Consider the following 20,609-nt stretch of genomic DNA (forward strand, 5'->3'; position numbering starts at 1 on the left):
AGAAGTACAGAAAATGAGAAACCAAACACACTGATACATCGAGTATGGCGTGGATGAAAGGGATATATTTTATACGGCGAGCAACACCAACCACGGGCAGCTGTGGGGAAGAAAGCGAGGGGAAGGACTGCTGCCCCTCCCCCAGCGCCCCAAGCACACCCCTCACAGGCATTCTTCTGAGTGCCTGCTACAGCTGCTTCTGTCCAGCAGTCGACCAGACACTACCTGCAGGTATCGGCTAGTCGTAACTTTGAAAAATCTTCGGAATTTCACGACGTAATCTAGTGACTGTCTATACTCTGAGGGGACAGAAGTCATGGGATGCCTCGTAATATCGTGTCGGACCGCTTTTGCCTGGCGTACCTGGCAGCACCTCGACGTGCAATTGACACGAAAAGTTGTGGAAGTCCACTACAGTAATGTTCAGCCATGCTGTCTCAGTGCCCGACCATAACTGCGAAAGCATAGCAGGTGCACGATTTTGAGCACGAACTGCTAGCAAAGGCACTCACTTCAGTCGTCTGCTGGCACAGCCTATTGGCGCCAAATTTCGCAACACTGTCCTAATGGATACGTTCTGCACTGATTTCTGCGGTTATTTCATGCAGTGTTGCTTGTATGTTAGCACTGATAACTGGACGCAAACGCCGCTGCTCTGGGTCGTTAAGTCAAGCTGGTATTCTCGCCACACTCATGACACTCTGGATCTCGGAATATTGGTTTTCCTATCCATTTCCGAAATGGTATGTTCCATGCGTCTATCTCCAACTACCACTCCGCGTTCAAAGTCTGTTAATCCTCGTCGTGTGGCCATAACCTTCAGGCATGAATCACCTGAGTACAAATGACAATTCCACCAATGCACTGCCCTTTTATACCTTATGTACAAGATACTACTACCATCTGACATATATGTAAATCGCTATCCCAGGAAATTTGTCACCTAAGTGTTTGTTTAACATACTTATTGTTAAACATCTGTTCTACTACCAACCCAAAGAATTTGTTCGCTCAAGTGGTGATAGGAATAGAATGTGAACCTGACTTCCACAGGAGATGCTGCGCTTATTCCCGACAGTCCCGGTGATCTCCCGGATGGCCTCGGAGGACCTCCGGCTGCCCAGGGGGCAGGTGCTGGTCCCTAAGGGCACCGTGCTGCTGTTGGTGCCCGGCATCACGCAACGCCTGCCACAGTTTTACCCAGACCCTCTGAGGTTCGACCCTTCACGCTTCTTGGACGGCCGCAGGGGGAAGGAGCACGCATGCAGCTACCTGCCGTTCGGGGTGGGCGCACGCAGTTGTGTGGGCTCCCAGTACGCCCGTCTGCAGCTCAAGGTCTTCCTGGCAGAAATCCTGAGGCGCTTCCGCTTCCTGCCGCACAGCCGCTGGGAAGACCTGGACGACACCTCAGTCTCCATCAGCCTTCACACCGTGGAGCCGATAAGAGTCTCTTGCGTGCCTCTGCATCCATCTGGTGCATAAGAATACTCTTTACAGTTTTGAAGTTGGAGGTAAATAAAGAAAAGATGTTCTTGTCTAAGTCCACAAATGTTCTGAATATTTTTTTAATAAAACCATCTAGATCAGTTAATAAATTTTTTTCATTTATTAAGCTGTTTTGGCTACTGCCAACATCAAATATCAGCAATTAGGATGAAAGTAAAAAATTCAAGAATTTGGATACTGCTGCATTTCAGCAACTGTGCATGCAGGTGCTTCAGTGAATTAAAAATAACAGCCAAGCAGTTGCAATATACAGGTTTATTAAGCCTTGTATGCGAATTGAAGGTGGAGGGAGTGGGGAGAAAGCAAAGAAAGGGGAGAGCTTACTGAGGTCAGCTTCATCGGGACATGAAGTGGAATTAACGATGACGAGTGAAAATGTGTTCGATACTGATTCGAACCTGGAATCTTTTGCTGAGTAGGCAGTTGCACCATCTGGGACACAGTGTTATCGCATCTGCGCGAGCCATCTGGGTATGCCTTGCGGCCAACCCACATTCTCATCCAGCGCCACCTGCCCTGCGGTAAACACAGTATTCTGGGCGGCACAGTATTAACGCAACTGCCTTGTCAGCGGGAGATCCTAGGTTCGAATCCCAGTCCGACAGACCTTTTCAAACATCGCCGCTGATTCCGCATAATGTGTCGTTGCAGCTGGCAGCATTGATTCCCTCCCTCCACATTCAATATACGAGGGTTGTTTTTTCAGTAAGGGCCGTTTTTATTTTTAATAAAAGATACAAATACTTTTGTAAAAAAACTTTTATTTTCTGATTCTACACACTTTTACCTATTTTTCTACGTAGTTGCCTTGTTTATTTAAGCACTTGTCATACCATACAACTAAGTTTTAAATTCCCTCTTCAAAGAATTCCGCCACCTGCTCCGATAGCCAAGAGTTCACGGCTGCTTTCACTTCATCGTCGTCATTGAAGCGCTGCCAGCCAAGATGGTATTTCAGGTACCGGAAAAGGTGAAAATCGCTAGGAGCAAGGTCGGGGCTGTATGGTGCATCGTCCAAAACTTCCCAGCCAAAAGAATCAATCAAGTCCCGAGTCTTTTGAGAGGTGTGAGGCCTAGAGTTATCGTGCAGGAGCAAAACTCCTTTTGTCAACATGCCGCGCCTTTTGTTTTGAATTGCCTTGCGGAGCTTCTTTAGAGTTGCACAGTAGGCATCTGAGTTGATTGTCGTTCCTCGTGGCATAAAGTCCACTAGAAAAACACCGCGCCGGTCCCAGAACACAGTTGCCATAATCTTTCGCTTTGACAGCGTCTGTTTGGCTTTGACGTTGAGGGGTGAGGTTGTGTGTCGCCATTCCATCGATTGTTGCTTGCTTTCAGGAGTGGTATAGGATAACCATGTTTCATCTCCAGTGACCATTTGACTCAACATATCATCCCCTTCTTCCTCGTAACGAATCAAAAAGTCCAATGAAGTGGCAAATCTTTTCCCTTTGTGGTCCTCTGTGAGGAGTCTGGGTACTCAGCGAGAACACAGTTTCTTAAAGTTTAGGTTTTCAGACACAATTTTGTACAAAACCGATCTTGAAACTTGTGGAAATTCCAAAGAAAGAGTGGAAATTGAGAATCTTCTGTCCTCACGAATCTTTGTTTCAACTGCAGCCACCAAATCGTCAGTGATCACAGAGGATCGGCCTGAGCGTTCTGCGTCATGGACGTTTTGACGGCCATTTTTAAACTCTCTAACCCACTGACGCACTTTACCTTCACTCAATGCATTCAAGCCATAAACTTCTGTTAACTGACGATGAATTTCTGCAGCTGATAGGCTTCTCGCGATCAAAAAACGTATCACTGACCGTGTCTCACACGCGACAGGCGATTCAGTAATCGTAAACATTATAAAGTAGCACAGCGATGCGTACACGTCAGCTACAGAGCTGCAACTTGCATCAGTGTGGACGGGAAGGATGCCGGCAAGTGGCGCGGTGGCTTGTTGCGGCGTCCGCGCGAACTACGAGACTATATGCGCGAACGGCCCTTACTTAAAAAACAACCATCGTACTTGTAATGTATCACAGTTGCGGAGTCCGCATGGTGTCTATTATTTCGGATATGTCCGAATGAACAGACACTGCGCATGCATGTAACATATTAAATCTGGAGCACGGTTTCGACGTTTTAAAACCGTCTTCTTCAGAAGCTGTAATACCTGTTAACGACATAACGACATTGTGTAATGAACAAAGATATTAACGTTACATTAAGCAAAATTACAGGAAATGTTACAAAAATTTCTTTATAGAAGCATACTCACGTAAAATCACATTATCTTTAGTCAATGTGGGAGTCGTTGACTCTGTTAAATGTCATCTACTTAAATACCATTTAAAATATATAATATATAATAGCGATCTACTGTAGGGCTTTGTCATAAAACGCTCAATTTTTTTAAACGTCGTATATTTGACGCAGGATACAACAATATATAGTATAGCACTTGATAGATAAGTGGGAAACAGACATTCAAATATGAAACGTGGCATCACACCCTATAGAGCGTCAGTATCTCACGTTCAGAGCTAGCGACATGTTCTGACTAGTTGAAGAGCGAAGGCACTGCCCTTAACTTACGTCTGGTAGGTGGCGACCCTGCGTGTCGTGTATGCACATAGCTGTAACATAAAGACCAGGAGGAGGGTGTTACAAAGTAAACAATGGAATAGTAAATGTTTCACAAACCAGCGTATGTGCCTAGAAATCACGATGTTATAGGTACAATAACACCACACTAAAAATAGAAAGGGGTGGGGGGAATAGGTCTAAGATTTTCCTTTACTACGGCTTCCTCCGTCGGAAGTTCGAGTCATCCCTCGGTCATGGGTTTGTGTTTCGTCGTTACTGTAAGTTAGTTTAAATTGGATTAACCAGTGTGTAAGCTTAGGGACCGATGACCTCAGCAGTTTGGTCCCATAAAACCTTACCAAACATTTCCAAATTTTTGGCATATTACTAAAATGTTGAATGGCAACCAACTGCGGATGCAAAGTGCATTGTACTATAGCAAGAGACGTATTCTTACTGAACACGGAATTCTGAGGAAAGCAAACACTATGTGGAAGCCAGCAGCGAGCTATCAACTTGACTGTCGAAACGATGGTCAAGTTTAATAAACATGTGTTTTGCAACTGGTTGGCTGCTATTTCTAATCCACTGAAGCTAAACATTATTTTCTTAAAGTTCGCTTAACAAGAAGCTAATAACTTGTCGAATAAAGTTTATTGTCAGCATTAAAAGACTTTGCCTATCCAGGGCATCAACTAACAGCTTGGCTCAAAAAAATTATGCAGGGACAGACGTTGTGGCTCAAAGATGATACTAGAAATGGGAACAATGCCTGAGATGTTTTTGCTCTTCCTACGTATAAAATTACAGAGAGACTAACTTACAAAGATTGAAAGGCAAGATAAAGTTATACGTCTTGAAAATAATAGAACTGACTACTGAGTTAGTGTCAATTAATCCATCTTAAACTTCTCCATAAGTGATCATTAAATCTGCTGGACACCATCATTGCCTGGCAATACATTACAATGTAAACACTCGTAAAACAAATATAAAGAATAAAACCGCGAAATTACTAAATTAAAAATTTCTGAATGTCTTCCTGACTAGTAAACAGAGAGGCGCTACTGCTTCCTGCCACACAGCCACATTGATGATCTGCAGTACAGTATTCTTCCTGTCCGCGTAAACACAGAGAAGAGAATCAGGATTTCTTACCTGCCTCCGCAGGGCCCCATCGCATAGGACCACGATTATTAGTACTGAAGGTTGTCCTGGCAAGTGTCCCAAAATGGGTTTCTTTCATGCCACTCATCTCCTGCAAGGAACTGGAGGTAAACAGTATCTGCATCGGCGAATGCACTGCGAAGCTGACCATGGTGCCGCACTTACCGGAACACTTCCCAAATATACAAAGGACAATCCACGCGGCATCAACATGAACAATGTATCACTTGTTCGAAACTGAAATTTATAGACATTCTCATCAAAACATTAGAAGATCGTTTTATCGGTCGTTGGGGAAACAGAAAATGACGTGCACACTCACTATGTTTAACACGTCAGCACTTTTGTCTGTGGGAAAAATTAAAATAAGACTACAAGAATGCAATGGCGACTTACGAAGACACGAAATGCCGTACAAAGCATTCCTCTGCTGTTGCAAATCCAGAGGAGCTCCAGCGTCCAGTACTGCATGTCTGGAGTCACTTTTAGTGTGTACTATCACTTCGAGCGAATGGGGACCCAAACACTCGAGCACTACTGTGTAATGTATGGCACAAGTGTTCTACGACGAGTTACGTTTACAGATGAGCAACGCTTGCTTAGATTTCTCCCAGTAAACCGATGTGGACAGTTCTCCTTCCCTACAACCGACTTCACGAGGTCGTTCCACTTCGTGCGTTGTGCAGTGTTACGTTTAGATATTTAGTTTACATGACTGTGTCAAGCAGTTACTGCTGTATTCGAGCGTTACACTACTGCTTTTTTTCTACTAATTTGCATCAACTTACTTTTGTGTACATCTACAGCAAGCTGACATCTAGTACACCAAATGTAAGTCTCGTGTAAATCATCCTCTGCAAACAGTGGGAGACTGCTGCTCACTCTGATACGCCACACCAGGTATGTGCAGTCGTGGACAAAACGAGCGAGACCCCTCGCCTTTTCGTTATGCTGACCCGCACAGCTTTAAAGTCTGCTGCACATATAACAGGCAAGGCGACGAAGTGCTATCAACATACTACGCACAGGCGCGAAATTGACGAACTATCCCAACTTCGTCAGACTGTTTTCAATCATGTGTAAGACTATACGAGGGTTGCAACTTAAATAGTGACAACTATTTATTCACAACCGATACAAAAGAGTTACATGTTTGCAGCTGTTACTGTCCTTCAAAGTAGTCACCAGCATTGTGTAGAACCTGTTGCCATTACTCAATAATAACAGCATTTTGTTATTTCGATAAACAATCCGAATGATTGTCACATAATCAGTGACATAAAGGTAGAAAATTCACATTTTAGAGTCCAGAAAGCTCTATGCAACAGAAACTGCAGATCATTTTGCCATTTTCATTGCGAAATTGCCGGCTCATTCATGTCTGAGGTAATAATAAAGGGCTGTTTGCCTGGGATGTCTGTTAGCGTAGTGAAAGGTGTTTGCTACTGCAAGGGGAGGGGGGGGGGGGGGTTCTCATTTGTTTTCGGTTCTACTCTCGATGGAGACAGACTATCAGTAACACAATTTTAAGAAATTCTCCCGCCCCCAATACGTTTTATTACTGTACTGGCACACTGTGGATGTTAATATGAAACTCTTGTAGAATTTCATACTTATTACTGGCTTCCTTTTTCCGCTTCTATCAATAATTGAATAGACTTTCGTGTGGCACTGAATGATTTGTAACTGAATTTCGTTATGAATCTTCACGCGTTGCTAAATTTGCGCACTTTCATGGTAGGTCAGCAACGGTAATCCACTATGACTAGTCTGAAAGTTGACACAAACCGTTTCGCGGCCAAATGCGCAAAATATTTTGCTAATTCGTAACGATCTGGGGTACTTTGACTTACTAGAACAGTCTCGATAAGTTGAAATTCCTTTTTATTAGTGCAGTTCATACTAATTAGCGTTTCTTCATTCATTTCTATCTTATATTTACGTGTTGTGTTTAACACACTAATCAGCATTAATATAGTCTTACACATGATTGGAAAAAGTCTGGCAAAGTTTGGATAGTGTTTCAATTTCACGCCTGTGCGTAGTATGTTGGTAGCACTTCGTCGCCTTGCCTGTTATGCTGTATAGCAGACTTTAAAGCTGTGCGGATCAGCATAACGAAAAGGCGAGGGGTCTCGCTCGTTTTGTCCACTACTGTACATGCAGAACGTGAGCGGTCCTGCCACACATCCCTGAGGCACTTCTGGCGGCGAACACTCACCGTCCAGGACAACGCGCTGGATTCTGTTACTTAAGAAGTCTTCGAGCCTCTGTGATATCTGAGAACCGCTCGGACTTTTTCTGGCAGTCTGCATAGGGGACACCGTGTCAAACGATTTCCAGTAATATAGGAGTACGGAATCTGCCTTTTGCCCTTCATCCATGATTCGCAGTATATCGTGCGAGATAAACGAAAGCTGAGTTTCGCACGAGCGATGCATTCTAAATATGTACTGATCTGTGCGAAGAGGTTTTCTGTCTCAATGAAACTTATTGCATTCGGAGTCAGTATAAACTCAAGAATTCTCCACCAAACCGATCTTAAGGATACTAGCTTGTAATTCTGCTGGTCTGTTCTGTCACCTTTCTTGTACGCAGGAGTCACCCGCCCTTTTTTCCAGTCACTTGGGACGTTGTAGTAGGCGAGAGATACGTGATGATTGTAAGCTAAGTAAGGCCCCACTGTGGAAGAGCACACTCTGTGGAACCGAATGGGATTCAATCCGGCACTGGCGACTTACTCGTTTCCAACTCTTTTAGTTGGTTCTCGGCACCATAATTATCTATTTCTATTCCCTCGAAATAGTAGCTTGGATAACATCAAACGGTGGTACGTCTTCGCGATCCTCTTCCGTGAACGGTATTTTAAACGTGAAATTCAAAACTTAAGGTTTCCTTTCGCTATCTTTAGTTGCCACACCAGCCTGTTCGACGACCGACTGAATTGCAGCGTTCGACCCACTTGACGATTTTATGTATGATCAGAATTTTCTCGGGTTTCGGCAATGTTTTTCATTAATATACGACGGTGGAAATTGTTGTACTCTTCACGTATTGATCTTTTTATGGACACACGAACTAAGTTTTGCCTGTTGAAATCTCCGCGCTCTCTTTTTTACCGGGAATGGAACAGTCTCTGTTTCACCAGCACTTCCTAAATTGTTTACTATACCATGAAGGGTCTTTTACATCCTTAATCCACTTACTCTGCAACGTATGGGGTTATAATGTTTATAAAAACGTCCTTATATATTTAGTGCTATTCAGCTTTGGCTCAGTTTAACTGCGCGAATGATAGCCCCAATACCGTTGCCATCAGTTTTGAATAAAAATCTGTGTTAGTAAAATCTCTTATTCTCAATACGTGGTTTGCTACCTACGGAAATCATAGTAAATTTAATTATGGTATCTAATGAGATCACAAATTTATTAATTAAAACAGGATGAGAAGTTTTAGCAACCTAAGACATCACAACACCAATCAAATTAACTGCTTAAACTAACCACCATACCATTGGCACAATGGAAACTCTATTCCTTATTTCACCCCTTTCCCTAAATTATGTTGGTTGACACAGGTCACGCAAGTCTTCGTTCTACTGGAGCTCCACCTAGACGGACGCAGGATTAGAGAGCTCAAGCAAAGAGCTAGTGTAACACGTACCCAATCACAATTACAGAGCCCTGCTTTGCCAGCTGTTTGCACGAATATCGCGGTAATTCAGTGTGAAGATCGCGACGGTCGTCCCAGGCACCGGCGTGATGTCGTCTTTCCCCTCTGAAATCTCGACTTTATATAAAACATGGACGTGATTTCCGTCCTAAAACTCCTGACCGTAAGTTGCTCAATTGCGGAGACCGTCACGAGTCGATACACAATCTACTTGCACAAATGGTAGGAGTTGTGGTAGAATCAAGTGCGCCACACTTAATGTCGCGTTAACTATGTCTAGGCGTCCACTCCTAGACGAGACACTCGGTGTCTGCCCAACACCACACCAGAAACCAGTGTCTTCTACCTCTTCTTGCCGTCAAACTTCCCAGTTCCTCTCACACGTATCCCTACGTGTTTTCGACCAATCAGGACTCTGAAATTTTGCGCGGTTCTCCCACCATTGAAGGGCGCGCCGTGTTTGTGTCCCGTTCCAACCGTTGTATTGGCGCAACGGCGAGAAGCAATCTGTCTGTGTCTCGCATGTACGCTCTCTCTGTGTCTCCTTCCACCTGTGTGGTCCCAGGCTCACACAGTGCCCACTTCGGCCACTGGCGGCTCTCTGCAAACAAAGAAGCCGCCTTGTGAAGCCCCGGCCTCCCGCCGGCCACCTCCCTTGTTGAACAGCTCAAAACAGCTCTCCCCTGTGTCCGTTCAAACTAACTTCCAAATGATAACATGAAAAGTTCCCAAAATCTTACGTACCAGTATGAACCTTGGTTTTGCTATCACTACTATTCTGCCAACAGCTATACCTGTTTGAGTGGTATTTGTCATTTACTTTCTGAATAAATCTCATGTAAAGTGCTGAAATCTGCCACCGTACAACTCTGCACATACTGCTCCAGAGCGCTATATTCACTGGCGGAAAAAAAAACAAGGAATGTGATCGGTTTCATCACATCTGTATCCTAATGGTTTTAGTATTAGTGTTTCGGTTGTCATGATCATCGGTGATTGGAGCTCTTCAGAAGGCCTCTGTGTGCACCCTCTGTGTTGGCACTACAGGTACTGTGCTGAATTTAGAGGTGAGCAGTGTATGCAACAATCATTTTAGGATAAACCTGTGCCCTGCCGTCCGAGTGCATTCTCCTGTTAAACGGCTATAGCCGTTTAAACGGGGTTGCATTGTAAGTTTGCAGGAAGCTGGATCAACGTATCGACGTATTACAGCACGTGTTGGGCTTAGCGTGGTGGTGTTGTGTCGTTGATTTCAACAGTGGTCTGAGGAATATTCCCACACATTTTGACCATGTTCTGGGCTCCGCTGCCACATTGTGCGTGCAGCGGTGGCATACGAAACAACATCCAGGGAAGAAATCTAGGCATATATGCACCTGTTCTATCACCAAGGACCATTGGGGAGAGCGTGCTTGCAGCAGGACTATGCACATGTGTGCCTCTGGCCAGGCTGTCGTTGACACCACGGCACCGCCAACAACAGGCGCTCTGGTGTCGTGAAAAAGTTGGCCGGACAGTGGAATGGCACTCTGTTGTCGTCACTGATGAAAACAGATACTGTGTCTATGCTGTACTCCATACGGAACTCTGACAGTTGACGCGGCCTTGGCGCAAGTGCTTCGTGCATCCACGACGGCCAATCAGATCGTGAGCTTTTGTTTACATTACCGTGGCAATGCCCCAGTGTCGCCTTAGTGCTCGGTGAGGTCAGTTCCAGTGTCCGATTCCACACGTCGGCTTTGAGCAATGGCATCATACCTGAGGCAGAGACGCTACCTAGAGGCAATCTTTGAACACAGCTGATCATATTAGTAAACAAACGAATGTAGCATACAATGAAATTACAAAAACAGTTCATGTCATTAATTACTTAGCCATAAATTATACTGACAAGAATTAAACATAACGAAAATAAATAAGAACAGAAAAAGAGGGGGATACATGTCTGAAATAAATTGTTATCTTAATTTATGCGAGTAAGAAAAGCACACAGTGCCTTTAAATGCAATACACTATAGCGCATGGTGAGGTCCTAATATTATGAGTCAGCGTTAACCTTTAACGCTAACTGTTGAATCAAACGGGACGAACACACAAGTAACGAAAATTGACAAAAAGTAGGGTCTAAGAAATACTGGAATCCGTAACTGGAACTGATCTATATAGCTTAATTGTAGTTACCTATTCCAACCATTCCACGGTTCGTTATTTGGATAGTATTAACAAGTGCGTGCACTAAAGCGTTACAGGATTTCTCCATATGGTATTACTATCTTCATTACCATGAGAATGAGAAAAATTTGGAAGCTGTACCTACCATATTTATTAGTTCCTCGTAGTAGTTCTGAAATCAATAAGGAATCTAGAAATCCTACAAAACAAAGTCCACAGATTTACAGCAAAAATGTCTAAAATTATGAACCATTAAAAAGTTGGTATCGGTAACTAGAATTGACCTTGGCCAATTCTAGGTACCGATTCCAGCCATTCGATGATTCATTAATTAGATAGTTTTTTCAGTACCTGTGTGCACTAAAATGTAGGCTAACACGATTTCTGCATTTGTAATTGCTCTCGGAACTACTGCAAAAAACTTACTAATATTGTAATCGGTAACTAGAATTCACCTATATAGAAGGTCCGCTCTAGTTACCGATTCGAATTTTTGCTATACACTGCAGTAGTTTCAGAGAACAATTACAAATATAGAAACGGTATTACATTTCAGTGCATGTTGTTGTTGTTGTCTTCAGACCTGAGACTGTTTTGATGCAGCTCTCCATGCTACTCTATCCTGTGCAAGCTTCTTCATCTCCCAGTACCTACTGCAACCTACATCCTTCTGTATCTGCTTAGTGTATTCATCTCTTGGTCTCCCTCTACGATTTTTACCCTCCAAGCTGTCCTCCAATACTAAATTGGTGATCCCTTGATGCCTCAGAACATGTCCTACCAACCGATCCCTTCTTCTGGTCAACTTGTGCCACAAACTTCTCTTCTCCCCAATCCTATTAAATACTTCCTCATTAGTTATGTGATCTACCCATCTAATCTTCAGCATTCTTCTGTAGCACCACATTTCCAAAGCTTCTATTCTCTTCTTGTCCAAACTAGTTATTGTCCATGTTTCACTTCCATACATGGCTACACTCCATACAAATACTTTCAGAAATTACTTCCTGACACTTAAATCTATACTCGATGTTAACAAATTTCTCTTCTTCAGAAACACTTTCCTTGCCATTGCCAGTCTACATTTTATATCCTCTCTACTTCGACCATCATCCGTTATTTTGCTCCCCAAATAGCAAAACTCCTTTACTACTTTAAGTGTTTCATTTCCTAATCTAATTCCCTCAGCATCGCCCGACTTAATTCGACTACATTCCATTATTCTCGTTTTGCTTTTGTTGATGTTCATCTTATATCATTCTTTCAAGACACTCTCCATTCCTTTCAATTGCTCTTCCAAGTCCTTTGCTGTCTCTGACAGAATTACAATGTCATCAGCGAACCTCAAAGTTTTTATTTCTTCTCCATGGATTTTAATACCTACTCCGAATTTTTCGTTTGTTTCCTTTACTGCTTGCTCAATATACAGATTGTGTAACATCGGGGAGAGGCTGCAACCCTGTCTTACTTCCTTCCCAACCACTGCTTCCCTTTCATGTCCCTCGACTCTTACAACTGTCATCTGGTTTCTGTACAAATTGTAAAATGCCTTACACTCCCTGTATTTTACCCCTGCCACCTTTAGAATTTGAAAGAGAGTATTCCAGTCAACATTGTCAAAAGCTTTCTCTATGCGTACAAATGCTAGAAACGTAGGTTTGACTTTCCTTAATCTTTCTTCTAAGATAAGTAGTAGGGTCAGTATTGCCTCATGTGTTCCACCATTTCTACGGAATCAGGTTCTACCAGTTTTTCCATTCGTCTGTAAAGAAATAGAGTTAGTATTTTGCAGCTGTGTCTTATTAAACTGATTGTTCGGTAACTTTCACATCTGTTAACACCTGCTTCCTTTGGGATTGGAATTATTATATTCTTCTTGAAGTCTGAGGGTATTTCGCCTGTTTCATACATCTTGCTCACCAGATGGTACAGTTTTGTCAGGACTGGATCTCCCAAGGCCGTCAGTAGTTCCAATGGAATGTTGTCTACTCCCGGGGCCTTGTTTCGACTCAGGTCTTTCCGTGCTCTGTCAAACTCTTCACGCAGTATCGTATCTCCCATTTCATCTTCATCTACATCCTCTTCCATTTCCATAATATTGTCCTCAAGTACATCGCCCTTGTATAGACCCTGTATATACTCCTTCCACCTTTCTGCTTTCCCTTCTTTGCTTAGAACTGGGTTTCCATCTGAGCTCTTGATGTTCATACAAGTGGTTCTCTTTTCACCAAAGGTCTCTTTAATTTTCCTGTAGGCAGTATCTATCTTACCCCTAGTGAGATAAGCCTCTACATCCTTACATTTGTCCTCTAGCCATCCCTGCTTAGCCATTTTGCACTTCCTGTCCATCTCATTTTTGAGACGTTTGTATTCCTTTTTGCCTGCTTCGTTTACTGCATTTTTATATTTTCTCCTTTCATCAATTAAATTCAATATTTCTTCTGTTACCTAAGGATTTCTACTAGTGCATACAACTTCAAAAATCATTTACATATGAATCATGGAGCGGTTGGAATCTCTAACTGGAATTTACCTACATGCAATCTGTCATCGTCCCTTAATTTCCCTTACGCCCAGTGGCAGAACTGTACACGATGTTCAAAGTCGTCGCCATGCAATTCCTGGTGCATAGACGTTTGTGAGATTCCCGATTCTTGCACGATTCGTCTGCTACTGATGTGCGGATTAGCCGCGACAGCAGCATGACGCTCAAGGATCTGGAGGGACTTATAGAATTTTGGGGGAGGGGCGGATATCCAGGTGGGGCTAGCATAACAGATGATGGGACAGATTAAGGATTTGTGGGTGTGGAGGATGGTAGAGGGGTGCAACCCTCATGTCCGGCCAGAGAGGAGTTTGAGGAGTCAGAGGCGGTTGTGGGCTTTGAATTGGATGGAGCGGAGATGAGGGACCCAGGTGAGGTGACGGTCAATGGTGAGGCCAAGGTGGGTAAGGGTGGGGGAGAGGCTGACACGACGCGCGCAGACTGTAAGGGGGAAATCCAGGAGCCAGAAGGAGTGAGTGGTACGACCTACAATGATCGCCTGGGTCTTGGAAGGATTGATTTTCAGGAGCCACTGGTTACACCATGCTGCAAAAAGGTCAAGGTGATTCTAGAGAAGGAACCGTTGGAGGTTAGGAGCGAGGGCAAGGAATGCGGTGTCATTGGCATACTGCAAGAGGTGTACTTGGGGGGGGGGGGGAGGGGGGGGGTTGTTGGGGCATTTCTGCTGTATACAGAAGGTAGAGAAGAGGGGAGATGACAGAGCCCTGGGGCACACCTGCAGAGGGGTAAAAGGTGTGGGAATTGGCATTATGGATGGTAACACTTCATTATCGTTCAAACCTCAGAGTTTTTGTTTCTTCTGCATGTATTTTAATTCCTACTCTAAATTTTTCTTTTGTTCCCTTTACTCCTTGCCTAATATGCAGACTGAATAACATTGGGGATAGACTACGACGCTGTCTCACTCCCTTCCCAACCACTGCTTCCCTTCCATGTCCCTCGACTCTTACAACTGCCATCTGGTTTCTGTACAAATTGCAAATAGCCTTTCGCTCCCTGTATTTTACTCCTGCCACCTTCAGAAATTGAAAGAGAGTATTTCAATCAACATTGTCAAAAGCTTTCTCTAAGTTTACAAATACTAGAAATGTAGTTTGCCTTTCCTTAATCTGTCTTCTAAGAAAGTCGTAGGGCCAGTATTGACTTGCGTGTTCCAACATTTCTACAGAATCAAAACTGATCTTCCCCAATGTCGGCTTCCACTAGTTTTTCGATTTGTCTGTAAAGAATTCGTGTTAGTATTTTGCAGAAATGACTTATTAAACTGATAGTTCGGTAATTTTCACGCCTGTCAACACCTGCTTTCTTTGGAATTGGAATTACTATATTCTTCTTGAAATCCGAGGATATTTCGCCTGTCTTGTACATCTTGCTCACCAGATGGTAGAGCTTTGTCATGGCTGACTCTCTCAATGCTATCAGTAGCATAATGGAATGTTGTCTACCCCTGGGGCCTTGTTTCGACTTAGGTCTTTAGTGTTCCATAAAATTCTTCATGCAGTACCATAGCTCCCATTTCATCTGCATCTACATCTCCCATTTCCATAATATTGCTTTCAAGTACATCGCCCTTATATAGATCCTCTATGTACTCCTTCCATCTTTCTGCTCTCCCTTCTTTGCTTAGAACTGGTTTTCCATTTGAGCTCTTGATATTCATACAGGTTGTTCCCTTGTCTCCAAGGGTCTCTTTAATTTCCCTGTAGGCAGTATCTACCCTACCCCTGGTGATACATGCTTCTACGTCCTTACATTTGCCGTCTAGCTATCGCTGCTTAGCCATTTTGCACTTTCTATCTATCACTTTGCGAGTAGCCCTCGTATATTGCCAAAGCCCTGTAGTGGGATGGGCCAACAGCAAACAAGGGCTTTGGCGTATATTTGTGAGGCGCTCATTAACGTTCCAGACAATAATCTGTAAAAATATCTTTCAGTCTTGGATCTGATAGATCTAATTCAGGAATGGTGTAGGAATTACAGCAGAGACGGAGAGGGTATGCCTCTGCTGGCTGATGGTCGCAGCAGCAGAGCAGGATGGCACTGGCGCAGCGTTGTGCTTCACAACTCGAGACCAAAGCCGGTCGGAGTGGCCGTGCGGTTCTAGGCGCTACAGTCTGGAACCGAGCGACCGCTACGGTCGCAGGTTCGAATCCTGACTCGGGCATGGATGTGTGTGGTGTCTTTAGGTTTAATTAGTTCTGAGTTCTAGGCGACGGATGACCTCAGAAGTTAAGTTGCATAGTGCTCAGAGTCATTTTTTTTTAATACCAAAACAGACAAGCAAACATACGAAGGCCTTCGCACAAGGGCAGGCGACAGAAAAATCGTAGTAATAGTCAGTATAGGGTATTGCGGTCCTCAAAATGATAGAAACAACGGACGTTGGCAATATAGACACACTTTATATACCAACCACTTAATAACAATAATAGAAATGGTATGGATATACTTGCACAAAATACGGGCCTTCACCTAAAAGGGCACCGCCGCACAATCATTTCGTATGAATAGGAATAGCACCAAACTAATACGAAGATATCAGACTAAAACTGACCTCATGGCACTTCCTGATGGCGATCAGACTGGGGTGGAATGGGTCTACTGAGCTGTGTGAACGACTTCAATGTTAAGAAATAACAAGGACGTCTGCTTTCTAGAAGAGCTTTGCGACGATTTGGAATCGTGCACAGAACCTAAGGAAGACCTATAACAGACAGCAGTGAAGACTGGAGTGGGAGGAACACCCACGACAGATGAAGTATTACTCACATATGGACAAGGAATGAAAACAGCCCCAACTTGGTGAATATTTTTCGAGCATGATAAATATTTTTTTCCTCTTTGTAATTAAATGAGTAAAATGAGATGAAGCTATATGTAATCGAAAGACTTAATTATATGTTAACGATTAATGTTTGAAGAAGAGTGTTGTTTAATTAAGTTTAGTTCTCTGTGGAAGAAGAGAGTGCACTTCCTTCTCTTGTCTTGAATACTCGTAAAAAGTGAATGCCACTCACTCTCTCGCTTCTCAGACGTCTTAGCAGATGTATGTGGTAAGTGCCGCCCATGTTTTTGTAGTTTAATTGAATAATTACGTTGACTTTATGTTAAGTAACATTGTCATTATTTCGACGCCGCTTCCTAGTCCAACCATGTCATATTAGATTTTTATTATGTGTTTTCTACATTATTGTAGAAGTCCGCATTGTAGAGAAGTTGCGGGTACGTTATTTGGTGGCGATGAACGAACACTGAAAGTGCTCATCCGTCGCCTAATCCATAATTTCAAGTCCACGCATCGCTGAGATCATTTTTCCGATCATTTCTGTTCACGAGCCGGGCTAAGGCGTAATGTTTCAGATCGGTCATTAGCCGACTGACAATGTCGGCATGCAACAGTCTCGTTGGTCTGTTGCAATGATGTAGCTGGAGTGCAGAAATCATCACAAGTAAATAAGAGAGTAAAACAATTCAAAAAATTTTCCTGTTTCCTGTTTTATTCTGAAGAAGTACAGTCTCAAACCATGCATTACTTTAAATTATGGTTTCTCACGGTGTTGTGTACATTGTTTCCCACTAGAGCGCGCCCCGCTAAGCGCAACAGTGCAGGCACAGCGCTCGTCCATCTCCGCACTACGAGATGGCGCTGCCTTAGAGACGGACCAAATTCTGCTTCCGCCGATCCGCGTATTAACATGTAACGCCGCCAATGAGATTGCTGCTAACGTAGAACCTTTTCTCCTCGCGGATCACACTCGCGCAGTGATACCTCAACGCGCGTGGTATTATAACGAGTGTACAGACCTCCGATTGGTCAGTCTGCATTAGTCTGTACCAGTCTGCATTAGTCTGTAGTCAAGTTTCAGTCTGCGCCTGATAAGATTACTATATTCCTGTTCATAGCCATGAAGAGAAATGAATAGACACTTTGTCAAGTATCAGAGATATGCGAGAATAAGATTAACGTACCAAGACCAAAAGAACTTCAGATTGTCAGTTGTTAACAGCATCCAGAATCAAATTACGTAATATCTATGATTTTTATTATTTTAATAAATGTGTGTGAAAATTAATCAAGTTCTGTTTAAAGTTGGTCACCGTCAATATGCTACTCTAAGCGTGCAACTGGCATTTCTATCGTCCGACATGCAACGATAAGACCAAGAGACATATTGCTGACACTCGCCTACTTCGTTAGAGCGACGAGTCAAATAATCTGATGGTGTGTGTACCGAAGGTCTTACAGTACGCACACCACACATGGTCAACCAGTTGAAAATAATATGTGACGGCTTTTTAGTTCAAATTCATACTAATATTTTCAAAAGATATAAATTCCATTACATCCATATGAAAACACTATACATTGGTACTAGATACAGGTGCGATCGCGAATGCAAATGGGACTAGTTACCTTAAAAGAATTACTGTGTCGAGACGCAGTCTGTTCGGAACTATGCAGTCTGCGGTGCTATCGACGCCACGGAATCAGTTAAAATCCACGCACAGATAAAGGTCGAGTTTGAGGACGGAGCAATAGAGAGCATGTTTCTCGTAGTTAAAAGTTTGCCTGCGTACTGCTTGGCATAGATTTCCTGTAAGGATGGGGACTCCGTGATTGACTTTCCGAGCAGAGAGTGTCTTTTAGTAACATGTGGTACGAATTTAATTTTGGATTTAATAAAATCTGAGCCATGTCATGCCACGAACTGTGAGACGGTAAAAGTGAAGGTATAACAAGTAAGGTGCTCTACATTAACAGTTGTCAGTCACATGGACACAGTCGGCTGTAATGTCAGACTAGACAAGATGGTTTGGGTATCTTAACCCACATTCACTTGAAGATAGGAGAATGAGGGTATTTAACAAAAACCTGAACTAGCTGACGTTGTATGGAAGTATGTTAATGTCTTCAGAAGCCAGAATGGTGTTATAAAGTGGTATCAATATCATATGTATCTAGTCCTGCATCAATCATGTTATGATTTAACCTGTTCGATTCACTCGGTCCAAAGGAAGGCTGTGCAGAATGAACTACAAAATATGTTAGATTGAGACGTTATTGAAACTTATTTACCACCTTATATAGGTATTCGCAATTAGCAGTAGCCAAACCTGTAGTAGAAGGGGTCTTGTTCTTGTTGCAAGAATCATCAACAAGATCATAGGTAAGAACCAGACCTGAGGTCTTGGAAAGAGTGTTATAAAAGTAAGATATTTATCCACAATTAACTCTCCTAATTGAAGAATCAATCTACCGTCGCCGGTAGATCGTATCAGTTCAATTATCATTTGGTCCGAACGTAAAATTACGGATGTTTGTAACAGATGTAGACACTGTACTAGGATCAGAGCTGTTACACAAGGTCATAGTTTACATAGATTACCTGTTAACAGCCACTGCGACGTAACACGAATACATTTATTTGTTGTCAAGGGCCGGCCGATGTGGCAGAGCGGTTCAAGGCGCTTTTGTCTGGAACCGATCGACCGCTACGGTCGCAGGTTCGAATCCTGCCTCGGGCATGGGTGTATGTGATATCCTTAGGTTAGTTCGGTTTAAGTAGTTCTAAGTTCTAGGTGACTGATGACCTCAGGTGTTAAGTCCCATAGTGCTTAGAGCCATTTGAATTTGTTGTCAAGAATGCTTCAGAAGTGTTCCAATGTGAAATAAAATTTCTTTGCAATTTTATTTCTCTCGATTGAATCGCATTTCATCCAGAGAAGGTAAAAGTTGTTGCAAAGAATTTTTACACTTCTCTCATTTTTTATGCGTTTCGTTTTCAGTCAACTGTTAAACAGCAAAGTCTTACTTAGTCTATTACACAACATTGTTAGTTGGTTTCGGTCAGTTCAACGACAGGATGCATTTGAAAAGATAAAAGACGCTTTCGTTTCCCCTGAGATTTTGCAAAAAATGGTTCCAATGCCTCTGAGCACTATGGGACTTAACTACTGAGGTCATCAGTCCCCTAGAACTTAGAACTACTTAAACCTAACTAACATAAGGACATCACACACATCCATGCCCGAGGCAGGATTCGAACCTGCGACCGTAGCTGTCACGCGGTTCCAGACTGTAGCGCCTAGAACCGCTCGGCCACCGCGGCCGGCTCTGAGATTGTGCACTATCCGGGTATGAAGAAAGAACTTTTCATCGCCTCAGATGCAGCATCCTCCGATTTGAGAACTTTCTTATTTCGAACTATAGAGTAAGACTGGAAAAAACAACAACGTAAACATTATCGGCTGCGCTAGTAGGGTGTGAAAGATTTACTCAACGATGGAGTTAGAAGCACTAGCAACAGTATGGTCTTTCAAAATGTTTCTTTATTTCAACGATGGCAAGAAAAAAAAGATCTTTTGTGGTCATAAGCCGCTGAACTTCATATTACCATGCAAACTGTGGTGTCACCGCCAGACACCACACTTGCTAGGTGGTAGCCTTAAATCGGCCGCGGTCCGTTAGTATACGTCGGACCTGCGTGTCGCCACTATCAGTGATTACAGACCGAGCGCCGACACACGGCAGGTCTGGAGAGACTTCCTAGCACTCGCCCAGTTGTACAGGCGACTTTGCTAGCGATGGTTCACTGACTTCTACGCTCTCATTTGCCGAGACGATAGTTAGCATAGCTTTCAGCTACGTTATTTGCTACGACCTAGCAAGGCGCCATGATCAGTTTCTATCGATATTGTAAGTCATGTACAGTCAAAACCGACGTTCGTCATTAATGGATTAAATTTAAGTATTCCACCAGCTACGTCCGTTTTTCTCAATTCTAATTTCCTTGTCATGTTCCAGACCTCACGCCAGCCTGCGTGAGCTAAAACGCGTGCATTTCGGCTTCCTTTAGTTACACGGGTTGGCTCTCCTGCCAACCACAACACAAACCCTTATACCGAAGATTATCTAGATGGTTTCCATTTGTACAGAACTAC

The 20,609-nt window shown here is 43.2% G+C and overlaps 1 protein-coding gene across 1 annotated transcript in view; it reads left to right on the forward strand.

Moving 5' to 3' along the window:
* Positions 1-1,545, forward strand: part of LOC126292129 (cytochrome P450 4C1-like) — a 132,359-nt gene extending 130,814 nt beyond the window's left edge. The window contains exon 7 of the mRNA XM_049985962.1: positions 1,054-1,545. Within this exon, the coding sequence (XP_049841919.1) occupies positions 1,054-1,482 (429 nt within the window). The 3' untranslated portion in view covers positions 1,483-1,545. The remainder of the gene's footprint in view (positions 1-1,053) is intronic.
* Positions 1,546-20,609: the final 19,064 nt, after the last annotated feature.

This window comes from Schistocerca gregaria, chromosome 9, assembly GCF_023897955.1.
Source record: "Schistocerca gregaria isolate iqSchGreg1 chromosome 9, iqSchGreg1.2, whole genome shotgun sequence".
Classification (NCBI taxonomy): Eukaryota; Metazoa; Arthropoda; class Insecta; order Orthoptera; family Acrididae; genus Schistocerca; species Schistocerca gregaria.